Source organism: Ambystoma mexicanum, chromosome 12 (assembly GCF_040938575.1).
Source record: "Ambystoma mexicanum isolate Mex_15411 chromosome 12, UKY_AmexF1_1, whole genome shotgun sequence".
NCBI classification, from domain to species: Eukaryota; Metazoa; Chordata; class Amphibia; order Caudata; family Ambystomatidae; genus Ambystoma; species Ambystoma mexicanum.
In genome coordinates, this window is record NC_090936.1 from 1,201,965,189 (window position 1) to 1,201,989,190 (window position 24,002).

At 48.2% G+C, this 24,002-nt stretch overlaps 2 protein-coding genes across 2 annotated transcripts; both read right to left on the reverse strand.

Moving 5' to 3' along the window:
- Positions 1–21,756: 21,756 nt before the first annotated feature.
- On the reverse strand, positions 21,757–22,608 carry LOC138514749 (fibrous sheath CABYR-binding protein-like). Its single transcript, XM_069630133.1, has one exon. The coding sequence runs from the start codon at positions 22,606–22,608 to the stop codon at positions 21,757–21,759; it is 852 nt and encodes a 283-aa protein (XP_069486234.1).
- Positions 22,609–22,667: 59 nt separating this feature from the next.
- LOC138514750 (transcriptional regulatory protein AlgP-like) lies at positions 22,668–23,591 on the reverse strand. Its single transcript, XM_069630134.1, has 2 exons — positions 23,019–23,591; positions 22,668–22,829 (listed from the first exon to the last, which is right to left on the reverse strand). The coding sequence occupies exons 1-2, from the start codon at positions 23,589–23,591 to the stop codon at positions 22,668–22,670; spliced, it is 735 nt and encodes a 244-aa protein (XP_069486235.1).
- Between the last annotated feature and the right edge of the window lie 411 nt (positions 23,592–24,002).

Genomic DNA, 24,002 nt, shown 5'->3' on the forward strand with positions numbered 1-24,002 from the left:
AGGAGTAATAGCACCCATCTTAATTGAATAAAATAGCACTAAATAAAAGGTCAAAATGGACAAAATCGTGGTCTCCTCACACATGGTGCAAGACTCGAAAACAAGGCCTATTCAATAATCTCCAACTGAAGATAGTGATGTACCTACACTCCCTTAAAAGTCCCAAGGAAAAGGAAGAGAACAGTCGGCAAGGTCAACTACAGAGAAGAAGCCTTGGCTTAGAGCCTAAATGATGAGAGATGGTAGGCTAATTGACCAATTGGGCAGTGGTCTGACGTTGGTCCATGCACCTGGGTTTCGTTTTGCTTACTTGCTGCTAATGAGACGAATGTCCCAGGTTAGGAGAGAATTCCAACCAATCATGAGGGCCTTTTTAACAGTATACCATACATTGTTGGAGAAGCCAATTTGCTGCTGTTATTCTGCTATTCATCTGTATTATACGTAGAAAGAGGTAGTTCAAGGCGTGCCTACCAGATACGAAACAGCCAATTATCTTACTAACACCTAAATATAGTATAGGTATATATGTAGCCTTAGCCAATCCCTCCTTTCGATAGATTTTTTTCGGTTTGCCACATAGGATGTCGTCATAGCTGATGTACACTGAGGTATAAAGCTTTTGTGTAATGGGAATGTATTGGAGAGTGAGTGAGCTGCAAACTGTTTGTTCACCAGGTTTCCCTACTTTATTTGAGCTGATGATAAAGTAGTATTTTGCTAAATGTTCTCTGAGTCTGTCCAGTTATTTGGGTCTGAGATTGCTTGTTGGTAATTCCATCTGGCACTTGGAACACTCCACGTGCTACATCACAGAAGCAAACTGAGAAAAATGTTAACAGAGGAAAGGTGTGTAATTTGCAAAGGGCGGGGCAGTTTCACAAGGGTAAGTTTGGGACATTTCCTGTCCCCACTGGCTACTTACTAGACACGAGACACAATTCTGGATAACAGGACAATCTAGAAAAACATAGGGCAGATAGCTACCCAAACTAAAATGGGTGTGCGAGAAAATGACGAAACAATTGCCTAATTCGCTTTTACTGCACATTCGGCAGGAACGAAAATACTGAATCCAGTTAATACCGAACAAGGGGAGCAGAGGCTGCGGGGGTGTTTCCTGCTTCCCTTATTCGGTATAATGGGTCGGGGCTGCGGTGGTGTCCATTGGCAGGATTGCGGCGCCGGCAGACAATAAAGTTTAGAAAAGAAGGAAAAAAAGGACCCTGTGACGGAAGTCCCTACTACTTTAGGGATAGGAAACTTACGTTGCAGGGAGACGGGCGAGTCGTGGTTCGTTCATGAGTGAAGGTAAGTAAGAAACGGTAAGTAGGAAGCACCGGGTTGCGGGTAGATGGAAAGCCGTACAGTGTGATCTGTGTGATCACTGCGCACTGCCGTTTTCGGATTCATCATTTTCATATCCGAGATAACGGGGTGCGCAGTAATCACACAGGTCCACTACAATCAAAGAAACAAAATAGTTATTTGTTTGTATTTTATGTGTAATGTAAACGGTTATATGATATAAATTCCAATTGACCTTTACTGAGACTGAACTATTATTGCCCTTCATTTCTTTTTTCTTTTTTTGTGAATTATTTAGTAACCCTATTTTTTTTAAAAGGAGGGTTTCAAGCCCACGCCTTGTGCCCTTTTTTCCCACCGTATCTTTGCTTGTCTTGCCCCATGCACACGGAGACAAAGGTGGGGTCGCAGGGCTGGATTCTCAATGGAATTTTCGAGTTAGTTATGATATGATATTTTATTTATAGCGCGCCTGTACACAAGTGGTACTGAACAGAATGTAAACGATTGGCATTTGGGCGGCCTGTTGATTCGCACAGCAGATGAGATCCGTGCACCATAAACCATGAAATATCCCGGCAATGGTTCATGTGGCCTTTGCTCGTTGGTGCTCTAAAGCTTAAACGTCCAAGAGGTGCAGATTGCAGTTGCAAATGTTTTTTAAGAAACCCTACGCTGTTCTTATAAATAATCACTGTCTGGGCGAATTTGGTTGATTTTTCTCAGATGGATTTACTCTACGTATTCCTGCCAATGTTGTATTCATTTTCTACTTGTTGCTTCTTTTATAGAAACACTTTTCACATTTTTTCTCTTGATCTCCAGTCCAACCAGTCTTAGAACTCTCGGGTACCCCAGCTCTTCATTTTCCCAAGACTCATTCGCCCGCCTTTCCCTGCTTCCTTTCCTTTGTCTTGCGTGGCCAGCTTTTAATGGGGGAAGCCATTTCACTCTGCCCTAGTCACCCCAAATGATCCCCTCCATGGCTCCATTTAAGCCATTCGTTCAGCTTGCTTCTTACACCACTTCTTCTCTTTACTCTTTTTCCATGAATCAGCTTTCCCTTTGCTGCATTTGGCAGACGTCGCCATGCAAGTAATTCTTTGAAGATGGTATTCGCCGTTATGGTGTTTTTTTTCTAAACAGGAGTCCATTCTAATGAAGGACTTTCAGTGAAACGTTTGACTAAAACGCTTCACATGAGCAGCTCTTCAGAATAGGTGACTACCTTTGAGACGATTGGTCAAAGCGCCACACAAGTCGCTGTGTTGAAATGCAATCTGCTAACGCAAAATCATCCTGAAACTCGAACGCCTGTACGCCTGGATCCGCGGTCAAATACACCATTTAAGATGCTCACCGCGTAGCGCATGTTTCTGTGATAGGTTTTTCAGGGAAGATCTTTTTCTGACAGGGTGTGTTTGCTGTGATCTCTCTGCAGCCTACACTTATTTTCTTCTCGATTGCTATTCTTTTACTTGCCCTCTTGCCCACAATGCAACATGATGGAACTGCCCAAGTGGAGGTCTAGCTGGGCGTACTTATCCACTGGATCCTTTTGGAAGGTCATGTATGTCGTTCCTTTGGTATTAGCATAGTTGACCTAATGCCAGCTTGACCTAGTCCCATTTGACCTCATTTTTTTGACCTAATTCAGTAGGTCAAATGGTACACTTTAGTGAAAAAATATTTGAGGGGTAAGGGAATAGGTTGAGGTGGGGGATGTGCAGGTGGTCTTCTGCCGCATTAGGGGTGATTTGCAGGGGGTCTCCCGCTGCAGTAAGTCAAAGAAAATTAAGTCAAATGGGCAGTAGGTCAAGTTTTTTAGGTCAAACAACCCATGTCCAGTTTCTTTCACATCAAGCAACCAACATTTTTGGGTCATTGCTTAGAAAGGAGAGATGTTGAACAGCGTGCTTCGTGAAGCTGACGATACTCCCCCACAGCAAGAAATCAAAGCTCCGAAGGCTGCGGATGGCAGGGCAGACTTTAATGTCAGTTTTCAGGAGATGTAAATAGCATTCAGGTACAAACTGTAAAACCGATACATGCCTCTTGCACGTATCGAGAACTCAAATCTAAGTCAGTTAATGTGAGCTTTCATATGTATTAGAGGCGTACAATACTTCAGCAGAATGAATGCACATTTTGACATGTGGAGTGCACACACATGTGGGAGATGTACATTTAGTACATTTATACTAATATACGTCTAAAAACTCACACGAAAGTCAGGACTGACCTTGATGAGAGCTGCCAGGAGATGTAAACTGCATTGCAAGTGCAAACTGTAAAACTCATATATTCCTCGTGAACATATCGAAAACACACCTCCTAGTCAAATCAGACTTCAATGTAAGTGTTCAGGTATTGTACAAAATTACCTACTTTCAAAAGTTTGACCCGCAAAAGTTCGACCACCAATTTTCCGCATATGGGGTAAAGTGAATAAAAAATGTATAGGCGTAAGGTGGGGGAGGTGCGGGGGTCTCCCCCCATATATATATTTGTGGAAAATTGAAGGGAAACAAAAAACAGAATTTTGGGAGTCGAACGTTTCGGTTCGGTAAAATCACATAGATCCAAGTGTTCATACATACAGGAGGTCTATAGGAGATTTGCATTTTATGACTTTACACAAAACACTCATATGCTACTTATACACTGTGCTCTTGCATGATAGACACTTACACACCAAATACTCATACTCCTTATATCACACACTCTTACAATACGCACTCTTGTGACACACACACACTCACTCTTACGACAGACACTCTTTGTACACGTAGCCTACTATACTTGTGAATGTGAAGTGTATAGCTCATATGCTATATGCTGAAATGGAAAAGCTCTCAAAGTGCAAGCACTCCTGGAGCCTAATGCCCCATCGCTCGATCCTTGGGTGCATTTTGTGCCTGGGGTTCCGGTCCGTAATGACGGTGAACTTCTTTCCTATTATAAAATGATGAAAGTGTTCACACGCCCAGACAGCGGCGAGGCTCTCCTTTTCGGCTTGTGAGTATGCTGATTCCAGAGGGGCCAGCGCCCAGCTGGCGTAATCTACGATGTGTCTCGGGTGGGTATCTGAGCCGCTGGTTTGAGCCAGGATGGCTCCCAGTCCAACTGGACTTGCGTCCACTACAATCTCTGTGTGCCAGCCTGCGTCAAAAATAGGTGAGCCTCCTGGCTTCTGCTAGGGCCTGCTTGATGGAGTCGAGGGCTGATTGGCATTCGTCGGACCATACAAATGGAATTTCTTTCTGTAGCAACTGTCGTAGTGGTTCCGTGATGGTAGCAAAGTGGGGAATGTACCTGGCGAAATAGCCCGCCATACCCAGGAATGATCTGACGTCTGCTGCTTGGCAGGGTTCCTGCAAGTTGAAGATGGTGGAAACGTTGTCGGGATCCGGGGTCATGCCATCAGCTGAGAAGATGTGTCCAAAAAACGTGAGTGTGGATTTGCTAAACCTGCATTTTTCTAGATTCAATGTGAGAGCTGCCTCTTGGACAGCAGTGCAGGTCACCCGTAAGGCTGTATCATGTTTGTATCTTGATCTTCCAAATACGAGAATGTCATTGCTGTAGTTAAGTTCTCCCTTTATTGGCCGGATGATTTGTCGTATTGCTTCATGGAAGATTTCAACTGCTGATGATATGCCAAAGTTTAGGCGTGTGTAATGGAAGAGTCCATCATGTGTGGCAAAGGTGATAATGACCCTGGAGTTGGGGTGAAGCTCCATTTGATGGTAGCCCTGATTGAGGTTAAGCTTGGAGAAGAGGACAGCCTTATTGAGTTGCATGATCATGTGATCTATTCATGTATGTCGTTCTCTCTGAATGGCGGTGTTGGCCATTCTCATGTCTACACAGAGTCGTAGACGGCCACCTTCTTTCAGGACAATGACGAGAGGTGAGACCCATGGAGTTGGGCCTGTGGTGGGTTCAATAATGTCATCCTTCAAGAGTTGATTAAGTTCATCTGACACGGCCGACTGGAGATGGAAGCCAACTCTGCGTGGGTGTGGTGGAACGGGGCGGACTGACAAGTCAATATGTAGTTTAACAGTCAGGCCTTTCATTTTGCCCAGTCCAGTGCATAGGCGTGGGAACTCCATCAAGATCGTTTCCCTCGTGATGGTAGATGCTGTTGATATATTGACTTCTAGGTTGCAGATCCGATCCTTTGGCTCAGGAAGAGGGGCCGTGGAGAGGATAGTGTTGCCTTCCTGTACGTGGATGTCAATCAGTCCTAGACATGAGGCCGTCTTGTAGCTTAGGAGGCACCTCCCTTTTGTTGGCCTCCTGATCACATGGATGACCGACATCATGGCGTGACCTCGAAGGATGAGGCGGCGTCTAAAGGATCCTACGGATTGTAGTGGGGTGTCAGCACACCATTGACATTTTTTTGAGTTTTCCTGCGTCAGCCTCGGTCTGTCATGGATTTGTAGGAATTCTTTCTCTCCCATAATGTTCACGGTTGCCCCTGAGTCAATAAGAAAATGACATAGCTTCCCACATATGTCCACTGTTATCAGTGGTGCTTCTCCAGCTTTCGTGTCATCCATGATGAGGTTGATGTACTCCTCTGATGCATATAGATCATATTGTTCATTTACGTGGTCATGGCCATAGGGTGTCATGGTGTAATATCCTTGGCGTGGAGGTGGTGAACCATGGTATTCATTGCAAATTCATGAATCTAGGTCTTGCTCTTCGGGTTCTTGTGGTTCATCTTCCGGATATAGTTCTTCGACCACTCTCACATGTCTTCTGGGCCCTTGCTGGTATGGTCACATTTGGTAGGGCCGGTTTTGTGGTGGCCTTTGGTACGACTTGTACTGAGGCATCGTGGGTGTTCGTGGTGTGGGGAATGGCCTACCTTCTGGCAGACCGACTGGAAATGTCCTTCTCTTCCACAATTTCCACATTTTTGGGTGAGTGCAGGGCATGTCCCTGCGTGTGGAAAGGCCATCCCACATCGATAGCATTGGCGCTGCATCTGCGTCTGTACTATGTGCCTGAACGCTGTGGGTAGTGCAGTCGTTTGTGTGCCCACTAGCAGGGTTTGGTGGGGCCTAAGATGAGCTTCTGAGCTGGTGCAACTGTGCACCTTTCTTTTTTCACACAGTCTGTGCCTGTGCTTGTAAATATGTGTCTTGGCGGAGTGGCACAGGTTGGGGGAGAATGGGGTGCCACCCACCTGTGTATAGCACTTGGCTGCATGAGGACTGGAGTCTTCAGCCGCTGGCGGATTGCTGCGCGGCTCCAAAATGGTCCATGTATCCTTTTGCACCCTTTTTCTGGCAGCGCGACTTCGTGTGACTGCTGGAGGAGAGGAGAATGGAGGCAAGGCCCGGGATCGAGTCTGCCACTGCGTTGCTCGTGCATCTGATGGAGGAGGAGGAAAGCAGGGCCCGGGATCGGGCCAAATGATGTGCTGCTTTGCGGTATGCCTGGAGCGCAGGATCTTCCAGAGGAGGAGGAGGAGGTTTAGCCCAGAATCGGGTCCACTTGGAAAGGAGCAGGGCCCCGGATCGGGCACCCTGCAGGCGGCATGAGGTGGAGTGCCTGGATCGCCAGAATGAAAGCTAGGCCTGGGATTGGGTATACCTCTGGACGGGTGAGGAGTCCCAGAGCGGCTGGATCACCCACGCTTTGGAGGCGGTCGCTGTTGTGCGAAGGATGAGCCCTCGTCGCCAGTTGTTAGGCTGTAATGGCCTAGTAATGAAAGGTCCGCACACCAGATTCAGGATTAACGTCTTCTTTATTCAAACTCGTAACTGGAACTCCCTTTCCCTTTCTCCTCCCCCTTCGTTCTCTCCTTGTCACAACACACGTGACTCACTCATCAGGGCCCAGTCTCTGTTTTAAAGAGACAGGGCTCTGTGACAATCACTTTTTTTAAAGCACAAAATGAAAAAGTGTTTTTGATGTAGTTTGTTAAACTGCTGAAACTTTTTTTCTGCAACACATCAGGAGTGGCATATTTGCTTTTTTAAACAGATTCTACATCGCGTATATGGATCACCAAGAGGCCAGGATTTAAAGGGTATGTCAGTGTTTGTCCATGTATTAATGTATTATAAAGAATAAAATACCCCCTACTGTACTTAAAAATGTCCTTGTAACTTACAGTAGGGGGTACTTTATCCCATATATTACATATTGTCCCCATGCCCAGCATTTCCTCTACTTCTTTTTTTTATTATGTCTCCCGGTGGAAACCTTCTGCTTCTGGGACCAGAACCTCAAATTCAGCTTAACAAAAATAGGTCTGGCTTTGCAAATGCACATGTATGCCTTTTGCCTGCCAGCTTTAGACTGTTTGTTACCCAGTGCAGGGAGGCCTGTTTTGTATTGTTGCTGTCATAGTGACAGCACAGTTCTACAAGCTCTAATTTCTCCTCTCCAGCTATTTATGTGTAGATGACCATCAATAAAGAATAAGGGCGAAACCACCCTTGTAGTTGAACTTCATAATAGGGCTTCTAGTTTCCAGTGTATTTGTTTTAATGCTGCATCTTTTTTTGCCAGTATTTTCTAAAACATGAAATCTCTGTTTATTAGTGTTTTCCCATGTGCCCCCCACACCCTTCGCATCTCACACAACTTTTTTCCAGTGTCTACAAAACATGCTGCTTTAGTAGCAAAACCAATGGTTGAGGGCTGGAAGGTTTTGAACACATCAATACCACAGGCACAGCTTTGGGCATCACTTCAGACCATTGTTTTTCAGGCTGCAAAGCCAATGGGGAAAGACCATATGCAAATCAGCCTTGGTCCCACCCCGAAAGGGGTAGTCCAGCTCTAAAGGCTGTTTCACATCTGTTCTGCATGAGACCACAAGCTATCGCAGTCGCTGACATGTTTGGGTCTTGTTGGGTATCATCAGTGAGAGTAGCTTGGGTCTCTAGGCCCGGCAGGCTGCTGCATGTATGGCACTTTCTCTGCATGTTTCTCTGCAGGCATTTCCTTCTGCATGTATGGCACTTGCTTTGCAGGTTTCTCTGCAGGCATTCCCTGCTGCATATATGGCATTTTCTCTGCAGGTTTCTCTGCAGGCATTCCCTGCTGCATGTATGGCACTTTCTCTGCAGGTTTCTCTGCAGGTTTCTCTGCAGGCATTCCCTACTGCATGTATGGCATTTTCTCTGCAGGTTTCTCTGTAGGCATTCCCTGCTGTATGTATGGCACTTTCTCTGCAGGTTTCTCTGCAGGCATTCCCTTCTGCATGTATGGCACTTTCTCTGCAGGTTTCTCAGCAGGCATTCCCTTCTGCATACATGGCACTTTCTCGGCAGGTTTCTCTACAGGCATTCCCTTCTGCATGCATGGCTCTTTATTTGCAGGTTTCTCTGCAGGTTTCTCTGTAGGCATTCCCTGCTGTATGTATGGCACTTTCTCTGCAGGTTTCTCTGCAGGTTTCTCTGCAGGCATTCCCTTCTGCATGTATGGCACTTTCTCTACAGGTTTCTCTGCAGGCAATCCCTTCTGCATGTATGGCACTTTCTCTGCAGGTTTCTCTGCAGGCATTCCCTTCTGCATGTATGGCACTTTCTCTGCAGGTTTCTCTGCAGGCATTCCCTTCTGCATGCATGGCACTTTCTCTGCAGGTTTCTCTGCAGGCCTTTCCTGCTGCATGTATGGCGCTTGCTTTCCAGGTTTCTCTGCAGGCATTCCCTTCTGCATGTATGGCACTTTCTCTGCAGGTTTCTCTGCAGGCATTCCCTTCTGCATGCATGGCACTTTCTATGCGGGTTTCTCTGCAGGCATTCCCTTCTGCATATATGGCACTTGCTCTGCAGGCTTCTCTGCAAGCAATCCCTTCTGCATCTATGGCACTTTCTCTGCAGGTTTATCTGCAGGTAAAACTTGCTGCATGTATGGCATTTTCTCTGCAGGTTTCTCTGCAGGCATTGCCTTCTGCATGTATGGCACTTTCTCTGCAGGTTTCTCTGCAGGCATTCCCTTCTGCATGTATGGCACTTTCTCTACAGGTTTCTCTGCAGGCATTCCCTTCTGCATATATGGCACTTTCTCTGCAGGCTTCTCTGCAAGCATTCCCTTTGGCATATATGGCCCTTTCACTGCAGGCTTCTCTGCAGGCATTCACTTCTGCATGCATGGCACTTTCTCTGCAGGTTTCTCTGCAGGCATTCGCTGCTGCATGTATGGCACTTTCTCTGCAGGTTTCTCTGCAGGCATTCTCTGCTGCATGTATGGCACTTTATCTGCAGGTTTCTCTGCAGGTTTCTCTGTAGGCATTCCCTGCTGCATGTATGGCACTTTCTCTGCAGGTTTCTCTGCAGGCATTCCCTTCTGCATGTATGGCACTTTCTCTGCAGGTTTCTCTGCAGGCATTCTCTCTGCTTGTATGGCACTTTCTCTGCAGCTTTCTCTGCAGGCATTCCCTTCTGCATGTATGGCACTTTCTCTGCAGGCTTCTCTGCAAGCATTCCCTTCTGCATCTATGGCACTTTCTCTGCAGGTTTCTCTGCAGGCATTCCCTACTGCATGTATGGCATTTTCTCTGCAGGTTTCTCTGCAGGCATTCCCTGCTGCATGTATGGCTCTTTCTCTGCAGGTTTCTCTGCAGGTTTCTCTATAGGCATTCCCTTCTGCATGTATGGCACTTTCTCTACAGGTTTCTCTGCAGGCAATCCCTTCGGCATATATGGCACTTTCTCTGCAGGTTTCTCTGCAGGCATTCCCTTCTGCATGCATAGCACTTTCTCTGCGGGTTTCTCTGCAGGCATTTCCTTCTGCATATATGGCACTTTCTCTGCAGGCTTCTCTGCAAGCATTCCCTTTTGCATCTATGGCAATTTCTCTGCAGGTTTATCTGCAGGTATTCCCTGCTGCATGTATGGCACTTTCTCTGCAGGTTTCTCTGCAGGCATTCCCTTCTGCATGTATGGCACTTTCTCTGCAGGTTCCTCTGCAGGCATTCCCTTCTGCATGTATGGCACTTTCTCTGCAGGTTTCTCTGCAGGCATTCCCTTCTGCATATATGGCACTTTCTCTGCAGGCTTCTCTGCAAGCATTCCCTTCTGCATCTATGGCACTTTCTCTGCAGGTTTCTCTGCAGGTATTCCCTGCTGCATGCATGGCATTTTCTCTGCCGGTTTCTCTGCAGGCATTCCCTTCTGCATGTATGGCACTTTCTCTGCAGGTTTCTCTGCAGGGATTCACTTCTGCATGTATGGCCCTTTCTCTGCAGGTTTCTCTGCAGGCATTCCCTGCTGCATGTATGGCACTTTCTCTGCATGTTTCTCTGCAGGCATTCCCTGCTGCATGTATGGCACTTTCTCTGCAGGTTTCTCTGTAGGCATTCCCTGCTTCATGTATGGCACTTTCTCTGCAGGTTTTTCTGCAGGCATTCCCTTCGGCATGTATGGCCCTTTCTCTGCAGGTTTCTCTGCAGGCATTCCCTTCTGCATGTATGGCACTTTCTCTGCAGGATTTTCTGCAGGCATTCCCTTCTGCATATATATGGCACTTTCTCTGCAGGCTTCTCTGCAAGCATTCCCTTCTGCATGCATGGCACTTTCTCTGCAGGTTTCTCTGCAGGCATTCCCTTCTGCATATATGGCACTTTCTCTGCAGGCTTCTCTGCAAGAACCCCCTTCTGCATCTATGGCACTTTCTCTGCATCTGTCTCTGCAGGTATTCCCTTCTGCATGTATGGCACTTTCTCTGCAGGTTTCTCTGCAGGCATTCCCGTCTGCGTATATGGCACTTTATCTGCAGGCTTCTCTGCAAGCATTCCCTTCTGCATTTATGGCACTTTCTCTGCAGGTTTCTCTGCAGGTATTCCCTGCTGCATGCATGGCACTTTCTCTGCAGGTTTCTCTGCAGGCATTCCCTTCTGCATGCATGGCACTTTCTCTGCAGGTTTCTCTGCAGGCATTCCCTTCTGCATATATGGTACTTTCTCTGCAGGCTTCTCTGCAAGAATTCCCTTCGGCATATATGGCCCTTTCTCTGCGGGTTTCTCTGCAGGCATTCCCTTCTGCATGCATGGCACTTTCTCTGCAGGTTTCTCTGCAGGCATTCCCTGCTGCATGTATGGCACTTTCTCTGCAGGTTTCTCTGCAGGCATTCCCTACTGCATGTATGTCACTTTCTCTGCAGGTTTCTCCGCAGGTTTCTCTGTAGGAATTCCCTGCTGCATGTATGGCACTTTTTCTGCAGGTTTCTCTGCAGGCATTCCCTTCTGCATGTATGGCACTTTCTCTGCAGGTTTCTCTGCAGGCATTCCCTTCTGCATGTATGGCACTTTCTCTGCAGGTTTCTCTGCAGGCGTTCCCTTCTGCATGTATGGCACTTTCTCTGCAGGTTTCTCTGCAGGCATTCCCTTCGGCATTATGGCCCTTTCTCTGCAGGTTTCTCTGCAGGCATTCCCTTCTGCATGCATGGCACTTTCTCTGCAGGTTTCTCTGCAGGCATTCCCTTCTGCATATATGGCACTTTACCTGCAGGCTTCTCTGCAAGCATTCCCTTCTGCATCTATGGCACTTTCTCTGCAGGTTTCTCTGCAGGCATTCCCTACTGCATGTATGGCATTTTCTCTGCAGGTTTCTCTGCAGGTTTCTCTGCAGTCATTCCCTGCTGTATGTATGGCACTTTCTCTGCAGGTTTCTCTGCAGGTTTCTCTGCAGGCATTCTGTACTGCATGTATGGGACTTTCTCTACAGGTTTCTCTGCAGGCAATCCCTTCTGCATGTATGGCACTTTCTCTGCAGTTTTCTCTGCAGGCATTCCCTTCTGCATGCATGGCACTTTCTCTGCAGGTTTCTCTGCAGGCATTTCCTGCTGCATGTATGGCGCTTGCTTTCCAGGTTTCTCTGCAGGCATTCCCTTCTTCATCTATGGCACGTTCTCTGCAGGTTTCTCTGCAGGCATTCCCTTCTGCATGTATGGCACTTTCTCTACAGGTTTCTCTGCAGGCATTCCCTTCTGCATATATGGCACTTTCTCTGCAGGTTTCTCTGCAAGCATTCCCTTTGGCATATATGGCCCTTTCTCTGCAGGCTTCTCTGCAGGCATTCACATCTGCATGCATGGCACTTTCTCTGCAGGTTTCTCTGCAGGCATTCGCTGCTGCATGTATGGCACTTTCTCTGCAGGTTTCTCTGCAGGCATTCTCTGCTGCATGTATGGCACTTTATCTGCAGGTTTCTCTGCAGGTTTCTCTGTAGGCATTCCCTGCTGCATGTATGGCACTTTCTCTGCAGGTTTCTCTGCAGGCATTCCCTTCTGCATGTATGGCACTTTCTCTGCAGGTTTCTCTGCAGGCATTCCCTTCTGCTTGTATGGCACTTTCTCTGCAGCTTTCTCTGCAGGCATTCCCTTCTGCATGTATGGCACTTTCTCTGCAGGTTTCTCTGCAGGCATTCCCTTCTGCATATATATGGCACTTTCTCTGCAGGCTTCTCTGCAAGCATTCCCTTCTGCATCTATGGCACTTTCTCTGCAGGTTTCTCTGCAGGCATTCCCTACTGCATGTATGGCATTTTCTCTGCAGGTTTCTCTGCAGGCATTCCCTGCTGCATGTATGGCTCTTTCTCTGCAGGTTTCTTTGCAGGTTTCTCTGCAGGCATTCTGTACTGCATGTATGGGACTTTCTCTACAGGTTTCTCTGCAGGCAATCCCTTCTGCATGTATGGCACTTTCTCTGCAGTTTTCTCTGCAGGCATTCCCTTCTGCATGCATGGCACTTTCTCTGCAGGTTTCTCTGCAGGCATTTCCTGCTGCATGTATGGCGCTTGCTTTCCAGGTTTCTCTGCAGGCATTCCCTTCTGCATCTATGGCACGTTCTCTGCAGGTTTCTCTGCAGGCATTCCCTTCTGCATGTATGGCACTTTCTCTACAGGTTTCTCTGCAGGCATTCCCTTCTGCATATATGGCACTTTCTCTGCAGGTTTCTCTGCAAGCATTCCCTTTGGCATATATGGCCCTTTCTCTGCAGGCTTCTCTGCAGGCATTCACATCTGCATGCATGGCACTTTCTCTGCAGGTTTCTCTGCAGGCATTCGCTGCTGCATGTATGGCACTTTCTCTGCAGGTTTCTCTGCAGGCATTCTCTGCTGCATGTATGGCACTTTATCTGCAGGTTTCTCTGCAGGTTTCTCTGTAGGCATTCCCTGCTGCATGTATGGCACTTTCTCTGCAGGTTTCTCTGCAGGCATTCCCTTCTGCATGTATGGCACTTTCTCTGCAGGTTTCTCTGCAGGCATTCCCTTCTGCTTGTATGGCACTTTCTCTGCAGCTTTCTCTGCAGGCATTCCCTTCTGCATGTATGGCACTTTCTCTGCAGGTTTCTCTGCAGGCATTCCCTTCTGCATATATATGGCACTTTCTCTGCAGGCTTCTCTGCAAGCATTCCCTTCTGCATCTATGGCACTTTCTCTGCAGGTTTCTCTGCAGGCATTCCCTACTGCATGTATGGCATTTTCTCTGCAGGTTTCTCTGCAGGCATTCCCTGCTGCATGTATGGCTCTTTCTCTGCAGGTTTCTCTGCAGGTTTCTCTATAGGCATTCCCTGCTGTATGTATGGCACTTTCTCTGCAGGTTTCTCTGCAGGTTTCTCTGTAGGTTTCTCTGCAGGCATTCCCTTCTGCATGTATGGCACTTTCTCTACAGGTTTCTCTGCAGGCAATCCCTTCGGCATATATGGCACTTTCTCTGCAGGTTTCTCTGCAGGCATTCCCTTCTGCATGCATAGCACTTTCTCTGCGGGTTTCTCTGCAGGCATTCCCTTCTGCATATATGGCACTTTCTCTGCATGCTTCTCTGCAAGCATTCCCTTTTGCATCTATGGCAATTTCTCTGCAGGTTTATCTGCAGGTATTCCCTGCTGCATGTATGGCACTTTCTCCTTGCAGGTTTCTCTGCAGGCATTCCCTTCTGCATGTATGGCACTTTCTCTGCAGGTTTCTCTGCAGGCATTCCCTTCTGCATGTATGGCACTTTCTCTGCAGGTTTCTCTGCAGGCATTCCCTTCTGCAAATATGGCACTTTCTCTGCAGGCTTCTCTGCAAGCATTCCCTTCGGCATATATGGCCCTTTCTCTGCAGGTTTCTCTGCAGGCATTCCCTTCTGCATGCATGGCACTTTCTCTGCAGGTTTCTCTGCAGGCATTTGCTGCTGCAGGTATGGAACTTTCTCGGCAGGTTTCTCTGCAGGCATTCCCTGCTGCATGTATGGCACTTTCTCTGCAGGTTTCTCTGCAGGCATTCCCTGCTGCATGTATGGAACTTTCTCTGCAGGTTTCTCTGCAGGCATTCCCTTCTGCATGTATGGCACTTTCTCTGCAGGTTTTTCTGCAGGCATTCCCTTCTGCATGTATGGCACGTTCTCTGCAGGTTTCTCTGCAGGCATTCCCTTCTGCATGTATGGCACTTTCTCTGCAGGTTTCTCTGCAGGCATTCCCTTTGGCATGTATGGCCCTTTCTCTGCAGGTTTCTCTGCAGGCATTCCCTTCTGCATGCATGGCACTTTCTCTGCAGGTTTCTCTGCAGGCATTCCCTTCTGCATATATATGGCACTTTCTCTGCAGGCTTCTCTGCAAGCATTCCCTTCTGCATCTATGGCACTTTCTCTGCAGGTTTCTCTGCAGGCATTCCCTGCTGCATGTATGGCTCTTTCTCTGCAGGTTTCTCTGCAGGTTTCTCTGTAGGCATTCCCTGCTGTATGTATGGCACTTTCTCTGCAGGTTTCTCTGCAGGTTTCTCTGCAGGTTTCTCTGCAGGCATTCCCTTCTGCATGTATGGCACTTTCTCTACAGGTTTCTCTGCAGGCAATCCCTTCTGCATGTATGGCGCTTTCTCTGCAGGTTTCTCTGCAGGCATTCCCTTCTGCATGTTTGGCACTTTCTCTGCAGGTTTTTCTGCAGGCATTCCCTTCTGCATGCATGGCACTTTCTCTGCAGGTTTCTCTGCAGGCATTTCCTGCTGCATGTATGGCGCTTGCTTTCCAGATTTCTCTGCAGGCATTCCCTTCTGCATCTATGGCACATTCTCTGCAGGTTTCTCTGCAGGCATTCCCTTCTGCATACATGGCACTTTCTCTGCAGGTTTCTCTGCAGGCATTCCCTTCTGCATGCATGTCTCTTTCTCTGCAGGTTTCTCTGCAGGATTCTCTGTAGGCATTCCCTGCTGTATGTATGGCACTTTCTCTGCAGGTTTCTCTGCAGGTTTCTCTGCAGGCATTCCCTTCTGCATGTATGGCACTTTCTCTACAGGTTTCTCTGCAGGCAATCCCTTCTGCATGTATGGCACTTTCTCTGCAGGTTTCTCTGCAGGCATTCCGTTCTGCATGTATGGCACTTTCTCTGCAGGTTTCTCTGCAGGTTTCTCTGCAGGCATTCCCTTCTGCATGCATGGCACTTTCTCTGCAGGTTTCTCTGCAGGCATTTCCTGCTACATGTATGGCGCTTGCTTTCCAGGTTTCTCTGCAGGCATTCCCTTCTGCATGTATGGCACTTTCTCTGCAGGTTTCTCTGCAGGCATTCCCTTCGGCCTATATGGCACTTTCTCTGCAGGTTTCTCTGCAGGCATTCCCTTCTGCATGCATGGCACTTTCTCTGCAGGTTTCTCTGCAGGCATTCCTTCTGCATATATGGCACTTTCTCTGCAGGCTTCTCTACAAGCACTCCCTTCTGCATGCATGGCACTTTCTCTGCAGGTTTCTCTGCAGACATTTGCTGCTGCAGGTATGGCACTTTCTCGGCAGGTTTCTCTGCAGGCATTCCCTGCTGCATGTATGGCACTTTCTCTGCAGGTTTCTCTGCAGGCATTCCCTGCTGCATGTATGACACTTTCTCTGCTGGTTTCTCTGCAGGCATTCCCTTCTGCATGTATGGCACTTTCTCTGCAGGTTTCTCTGCAGGCATTCCCTTCTGCATGTATGGCACTTTCTCTGCAGGTTTCTCTGCAGGCATTCCCTTCTGCATGTATGGCACTTTCTCTGCAGGTTTCTCTGCAGGCATTCCCTTCGGCATGTATGGCCCTTTCTCTGCAGGTTTCTCTGCAGGCATTCCCTTCTGCATGCATGGCACTTTCTCTGCAGGTTTCTCTGTAGGCATTCCCTTCTGCATATATATGGCACTTTCTCTGCAGGCTTCTCTGCAAGCATTCCCTTCTGCATCTATGGCACTTTCTCTTCAGGTTTCTCTGCAGGCATTCCCTGCTGCATGTATGGCTCTTTCTCTGCAGGTTTCTCTGCAGGTTTCTCTGTAGGCATTCCCTGCTGTATGTATGGCACTTTCTCTGCAGGTTTCTCTGCAGGCATTCCCTTCTGCATACATGGCACTTTCTCTGCAGGTTTCTCTGCAGGCATTCCCTTCTGCATGCATGTCTCTTTCTCTGCAGGTTTCTCTGCAGGATTCTCTGTAGGCATTCCCTGCTGTATGTATGGCACTTTCTCTGCAGGTTTCTCTGCAGGTTTCTCTGCAGGCATTCCCTTCTGCATGTATGGCACTTTCTCTACAGGTTTCTCTGCAGGCAATCCCTTCTGCATGTATGGCACTTTCTCTGCAGGTTTCTCTGCAGGCATTCCGTTCTGCATGTATGGCACTTTCTCTGCAGGTTTCTCTGCAGGTTTCTCTGCAGGCATTCCCTTCTGCATGCATGGCACTTTCTCTGCAGGTTTCTCTGCAGGCATTTCCTGCTACATGTATGGCGCTTGCTTTCCAGGTTTCTCTGCAGGCATTCCCTTCTGCATGTATGGCACTTTCTCTGCAGGTTTCTCTGCAGGCATTCCCTTCGGCCTATATGGCACTTTCTCTGCAGGTTTCTCTGCAGGCATTCCCTTCTGCATGCATGGCACTTTCTCTGCAGGTTTCTCTGCAGGCATTCCCTTCTGCATATATGGCACTTTCTCTGCAGGCTTCTCTGCAAGCACTCCCTTCTGCATCTATGGCACTTTCTCTGCATGTGTCTCTGCAGGTATTCCCTTCTGCATGTATGGCACTTTCTCTGCAGGTTTCTCTGCAGGCATTCCCTGCTGCATGTATGGCACTTTCTCTGCAGGTTTCTCTGCAGGTTTCTCTGTAGGCATTCCCTGCTGTATGTATGGCACTTTCTCTGCAGGTTTCTCTGCAGGCATTCCCTTCTGCATATATGGCACTTTATCTGCAGGCTTCTCTGCAAGCATTCCGTTCTGCATCTATGGCACTTTCTCTGCTGGTTTCTCTGCAGGTATTCCCTGCTGCATGCATGGCACTTTCTCTGCAGGTTTCTCTGCATGTATTCCCTTCTGCATGTATGGCACTTTCTCTGCAGGTTTCTCTGCAGGCATTCCCTTCTGCATATATGGTACTTTCTCTGCAGGCTTCTCTGCAAGAATTCCCTTCGGCATATCTGGCCCTTTCTCTGCAGGTTTCTCTGCAGGCGTTCCCTTCTGCATGCATGGCACTTTCTCTGCAGGTTTCTCTGCAGGCATTCCCTGCTGCATGTATGGCACTTTCTCTGCAGGTTTCTCTGCAGGCATTCCCTGCTGCATGTATGGCACTTTCTCTGCAGGTTTCTCTGCAGGTTTCTCTGTAGGCATTCCCTGCTGCATGTATGGTACTTTTTCTGCAGGTTTCTCTGCAGGCATTCCCTTCTGCATGTATGGCACTTTCTCTGCAGGTTTCTCTGCAAGCATTCCCTTCTGCATGTATGGCACTCTCTCTGCATGTTTCTCTGCAGGCATTCCCTTCTGCATGTATGGCACTTTCTCTGCAGGTTTCTCTGCAGACATTCCCTTTGGCATTATGGCCCTTTCTCTGCAGGTTTCTCTGCAGGAATTCCCTTCTGCATGTATGGCATTTTCTCTGCAGGTTTCTCTGCAGGCATTCGGTGCTGCATGTATGGCTCTTTCTCTGCAGCTTTCTGTGCAGGTTTCTCTGTAGGCATTCCCTGCTGTATGTATGGCACTTTCTCTGCAGGTTTCTCTGCAGGTTTCTCTGCAGGTTTCTCTGCAGGTTTCTCTGCAGGTTTCTCTGCAGGCATTCCCTGCTGCATGTATGGTACTTTTTCTGCAGGTTTCTCTGCAGGCATTCCCTTCTGCATGTATGGCACTTTCTCTGCAGGTTTCTCTGCAAGCATTCCCTTCTGCATGTATGGCACTCTCTCTGCATGTTTCTCTGCAGGCTGCATGTATGGCACTTTCTATACAGGTTTCTCTGCAGGCATTCCCTGCTGCATGTATGGCACTTTCTCTGCAGGTTTCTCTGCAGGTTTCTCTGTAGGCATTCCCTGCTGCATGTATGGTACTTTTTCTGCAGGTTTCTCTGCAGGCATTCCCTTCTGCATGTATGGCACTTTCTCTGCAGGTTTCTCTGCAAGCATTCCCTTCTGCATGTATGGCACTCTCTCTGCATGTTTCTCTGCAGGCATTCCCTTCTGCATGTATGGCACTTTCTCTACAGGTTTCTCTGCAGGCAATCCCTTCTGCATGTATGGCACTTTCTCTGCAGGTTTCTCTGCAGGCATTCCCTTCTGCATGTATGGCACTTTCTCTGCAGGTTTTTCTGCAGGCATTCCCTTCTGCATGCATGGCACTTTCTCTGCAGGTTTCTCTGCAGGCATTTCCTGCTGCATGTATGGCGCTTGCTTTCCAGATTTCTCTGCAGGCATTCCCTTCTGCATCTACGGCACATTCTCTGCAGGTTTCTCTGCAGGCATTCCCTTCTGCATACATGGCACTTTCTCTGCAGGTTTCTCTGCAGGCATTCCCTTCTGCATGCATGGCTCTTTCTCTGCAGGTTTCTCTGCAGGTTTCTCTGTAGGCATTCCCTGCTGTATGTTGGCACTTTCTCTGCAGGTTTCTCTGCAGGCCTTCCCTTCTGCATGTATGGCACTTTCTCTACAGGTTTCTCTGCAGGCAATCCCTTCTGCATGTATGGCACTTTCTCTGCAGGTTTCTCTGCAGGCATTCCGTTCTGCATGTATGGCACTTTCTCTGCAGGTTTCTCTGCAGGTTTCTCTGCAGGCATTCCCTTCTGCATGCATGGCACTTTCTCTGCAGGTTTCTCTGCAGGCATTTCCTGCTACATGTATGGCGCTTGCTTTCCAGGTTTCTCTGCAGGCATTCCCTTCTGCATGTATGGCACTTTCTCTGCAGGTTTCTCTGCAGGCATTCCCTTCGGCATATATGGCACTTTCTCTGCAGGTTTCTCTGCAGGCATTCCCTTCTTCATGCATGGCACTTTCTCTGCAGGTTTCTCTGCAGGCATTCCCTTCTGCATATATGTCACTTTCTCTGCAGGCTTCTCTGCAAGCACTCCCTTCTGCATCTATGGCACTTTCTCTGCATGTGTCTCTGCAGTTATTCCCTTCTGCATGTATGGCACTTTCTCTGCAGGTTTCTCAGCAGGCATTTCCTGCTGCATGTATGGCACTTTCCCTGCAGGTTTCTCTGCAGGCATTCCCTGCTGCATGTATGGCACTTTCTCTGCAGGTTTCTCTGCAGGTTTCTCTGTAGGCATTCCCTGCTGCATGTATGGCACTTTCTCTGCCGGGTTCTCTGCAGGCATTCCCTTCTGCATATATGGCACTTTCTCTGCAGGCTTCTCTGCAAGCATTCCCTTCTGCATCTATGGCACTTTCTCTGCAGGTTTCTCTGCAGGTATTCCCTGCTGCATGCATGGCATTTTCTCTGCTGGTTTCTCTGCAGGCATTCCCTTCTGCATGTATGGCACTTTCTCTGCAGGTTTCTCTGCAGGCATTCCCTTCTGCATGCATGGCCCTTTCTCTGCATGTTTCTCTGCAGGCATTCCCTTCTGCATTCATGGCACTTTCTCTGCAGGTTTCTCTGCAGCCATTCCCTGCTGCATGTATTGCACTTTCTCTGCATGTTTCTCTGCAGGCATTCCCTGCTGCATGTATGGCACTTTCTCTGCAGGTTTCTCTGTAGGCATTCCCTGCTTCATGTATGGCACTTTCTCTGCAGGTTTTTCTGCAGGCATTCCCTTCTGCATGTATGGCACTTTCTCTGCAGGTTTCTCTGCAGGCATTCCCTTCTGCATGTATGGCACTTTCTCTGCAGGTTTTTCTGCAGGCATTCCCTTCGGCATATATGGCACTTTCTCTGCAGGTTCCTCTGCAGGCAATTCCTTCTGCATGCATGGCACTTTCTCTGCAGGTTTCTCTGCAGGCATTCCCTTCTGCATATATGGCACTTTCTCTGCAGGCTTCTCTGCAAGAACCCCCTTCTGCATCTATGGCACTTTCTCTGCATCTGTCTCTGCAGGTATTCCCTTCTGCATGTATGGCACTTTCTCTGCAGGATTCTCTGGAGGCATTCCCGTCTGCATATATGGCACTTTATCTGCAGGCTTCTCTGCAAGCATTCCCTTCTGCATCTATGGCACTTTCTCTGCAGGTTTCTCTGCAGGTATTCCCTGCTGCATGCATGGCACTTTCTCTGCAGGTTTCTCTGCAGGCATTCCCTTCTGCATGCATGGCACTTTCTCTGCAGGTTTCTCTGCAGGCATTCCCTTCTGCATATATGGTACTTTCTCTGCAGGCTTCTCTGCAAGAATTCCCTTCGGCATATATGGCCCTTTCTCTGCAGGTTTCTCTGCAGGCATTCCCTTCTGCATGCATGGCACTTTCTCTGCAGGTTTCTCTGCAGGCATTCCCTGCTGCATGTATAGCACGTTCTCTGCAGGTTTCTCTGCAGGCATTCCCTACTGCATGTATGGCACTTTCTCTGCAGGTTTCTCCGCAGGTTTCTCTGTAGGCATTCTCTGCTGCATGTATGGCACTTTTTCTGCAGGTTTCTCTGCAGGCATTCCCTTCTGCATGTATGGCACTTTCTCTGCAGGTTTCTCTGCAGGCATTCCCTTCTGCATGTATGGCACTTTCTCTGCAGGTTTCTCTGCAGGCATTCCCTTCTGCATGTATGGCACTTTCTCTGCAGGTTTCTCTGCAGGCATTCCCTTCGGCATTATGGCCCTTTCTCTGCAGGTTTCTCTGCAGGCATTCCCTTCTGCATATATGGCACTTTCCCTGCAGGCTTCTCTGCAAGCATTCCCTTCTGCATCTATGGCACTTTCTCTGCAGGTTTCTCTGCAGGCATTCCCTACTGCATGTATGGCATTTTCTCTGCAGGTTTCTCTGCAGGTTTCTCTGCAGGCATTCCCTGCTGTATGTATGGCACTTTCTCTGCAGGTTTCTCTGCAGGTTTCTCTGCAGGCATTCTGTACTGCATGTATGGCACTTTCTCTACAGGTTTCTCTGCAGGCAATCCCTTCTGCATGTATGGCACTTTCTCTGCAGTTTTCTCTGCAGGCATTCCCTTCTGCATGTATGGCACTTTCTCTGCAGGATTTTCTGCAGGCATTCCCTTCTGCATGCATGGCACTTTCTCTGCAGGTTTCTCTGCAGGCATTTCCTGCTGCATGTATGGCGCTTGCTTTCCAGGTTTCTCTGCAGGCATTCCCTTCTGCATCTATGGCACGTTCTCTGCAGGTTTCTCTGCAGGCATTCCCTTCTGCATACATGGCACTTTCTCTGCAGGTTTCTCTACAGGCATTACCTTCTGCATGTATGGCATATTCTCTGCAGGTTTCTCTGCAGGTTTCTCTGCAGGCATTCCCTTCTGCATGCATGGCACTTTCTCTGCAGGTTTCTCTGCAGGCATTTCCTTCTGCATGCATGGCTCTTTCTCTGCAGGTTTCTCTGCAGGTTTCTCTGTAGGCATTCCCTGCTGTATGTATGGCACTTTCTCTGCAGGTTTCTCTCCAGGTTTCTCTGCAGGCATTCCCTTCTGCATGTATGGCACTTTCTCTACAGGTTTCTCTGCAGGCAATCCGTTCTGCATGTATGGCAATTTCTCTGTGGGTTTCTCTGCAGGCATTACCTTCTGCATGTATGGCATATTCTCTGCAGGTTTCTCTGCAGGTTTCTCTGCAGGCATTCCGTTCTGCATGCATGGCACTTTCTCTGCAGGTTTCTCTGCAGGCATTTCCTGCTGCATGTATGGCTCTTGCGTTCCAGGTTTCTCTGCAGGCATTCCCTTCTGCATGTATGGCACTTTCTCTGCAGGTTTCTCTGCAGGCATTCCCTTCAGCATATATGGCACTTTCTCTGCAGGTTTCTCTGCAGGCATTCCCTTCTGCATGCATGGCACTTTCTCTGCAGATTTCTCTGCAGGCATTCCCTTCTGCATGCATGGCACTTTCTCTGCAGGTTTCTCTGCAGGCATTTCCTTCTGCATATATGGCACTTTCTCTGCAGGCTTCTCTGCAAGCATTCCCTTCTGCATGCATGGCACTTTCTCTGCAGGTTTCTCTGCATGCATTCCCTTCTGCATATATGGCACTTTCTCTGCAGGCTTCTCTGCAGCATTCCCTTCTGCATCTATGGCACTTTCTCTGCAGGTTTCTCTGCAGGTTTCTCTGTAGGCATTCCCTGCTGTATGTATGGCACTTTCTCTGCAGGTTTCTCTGCAGGCATTCCCTTCTGCATGTATGACATTTTCTCTACAGGTTTCTCTGCAGGTTTCTCTGCAGGCATTCCCTTCTGCATGCATGGCACTTTCTCTGCAGATTTCTCTGCAGGCATTCCCTTCTGCATGCATGGCACTTTCTCTGCAGGTTTCTCTGCAGGCATTCCCTGCTGTATGTATGGCACTTTCTCTGCAGGTTTCTCTGCAGGCATTCCCTTCTGCATGTATGACATTTTCTCTACAGGTTTCTCTACAGGCATTACCTTCTGCATGTATGGCATATTCTCTGCAGGTTTCTCTGCAGGTTTCTCTGCAGGCATTCCCTTCTGCATGCATGGCACTTTCACTGCAGGTTTCTCTGCAGGCATTTCCTTCTGCATGCATGGCTCTTTCTCTGCAGGTTTCTCTGCAGGTTTCTCTGTAGGCATTCCCTGCTGTATGTATGGCACTTTCTCTGCAGGTTTCTCTCCAGGTTTCTCTGCAGGCATTCCCTTCTGCATGTATGGCACTTTCTCTACAGGTTTCTCTGCAGGCAATCCGTTCTGCATGTATGGCAATTTCTCTGTGGGTTTCTCTGCAGGCATTACCTTCTGCATGTATGGCATATTCTCTGCAGGTTTCTCTGCAGGTTTCTCTGCAGGCATTCCCTTCTGCATGCATGGCACTTTCTCTGCAGGTTTCTCTGCAGGCATTTCCTGCTGCATGTATGGCTCTTGCGTTCCAGGTTTCTCTGCAGGCATTCCCTTCTGCATGTATGGCACTTTCTCTGCAGGTTTCTCTGCAGGCATTCCCTTCAGCATATATGGCACTTTCTCTGCAGGTTTCTCTGCAGGCATTCACTTCTGCATGCATGGCACTTTCTCTGCAGATTTCTCTGCAGGCATTCCCTTCTGCATGCATGGCACTTTCTCTGCAGGTTTCTCTGCAGGCATTTCCTTCTGCATATATGGCACTTTCTCTGCAGGCTTCTCTGCAAGCATTCCCTTCTGCATGCATGGCACTTTCTCTGCAGGTTTCTCTGCATGCATTCCCTTCTGCATATATGGCACTTTCTCTGCAGGCTTCTCTGCAAGCATTCCCTTCTGCATCTATGGCACTTTCTCTGCAGGTTTCTCTGCAGGTTTCTCTGTAGGCATTCCCTGCTGTATGTATGGCACTTTCTCTGCAGGTTTCTCTGCAGGCATTCCCTTCTGCATGTATGACATTTTCTCTACAGGTTTCTCTGCAGGTTTCTCTGCAGGCATTCC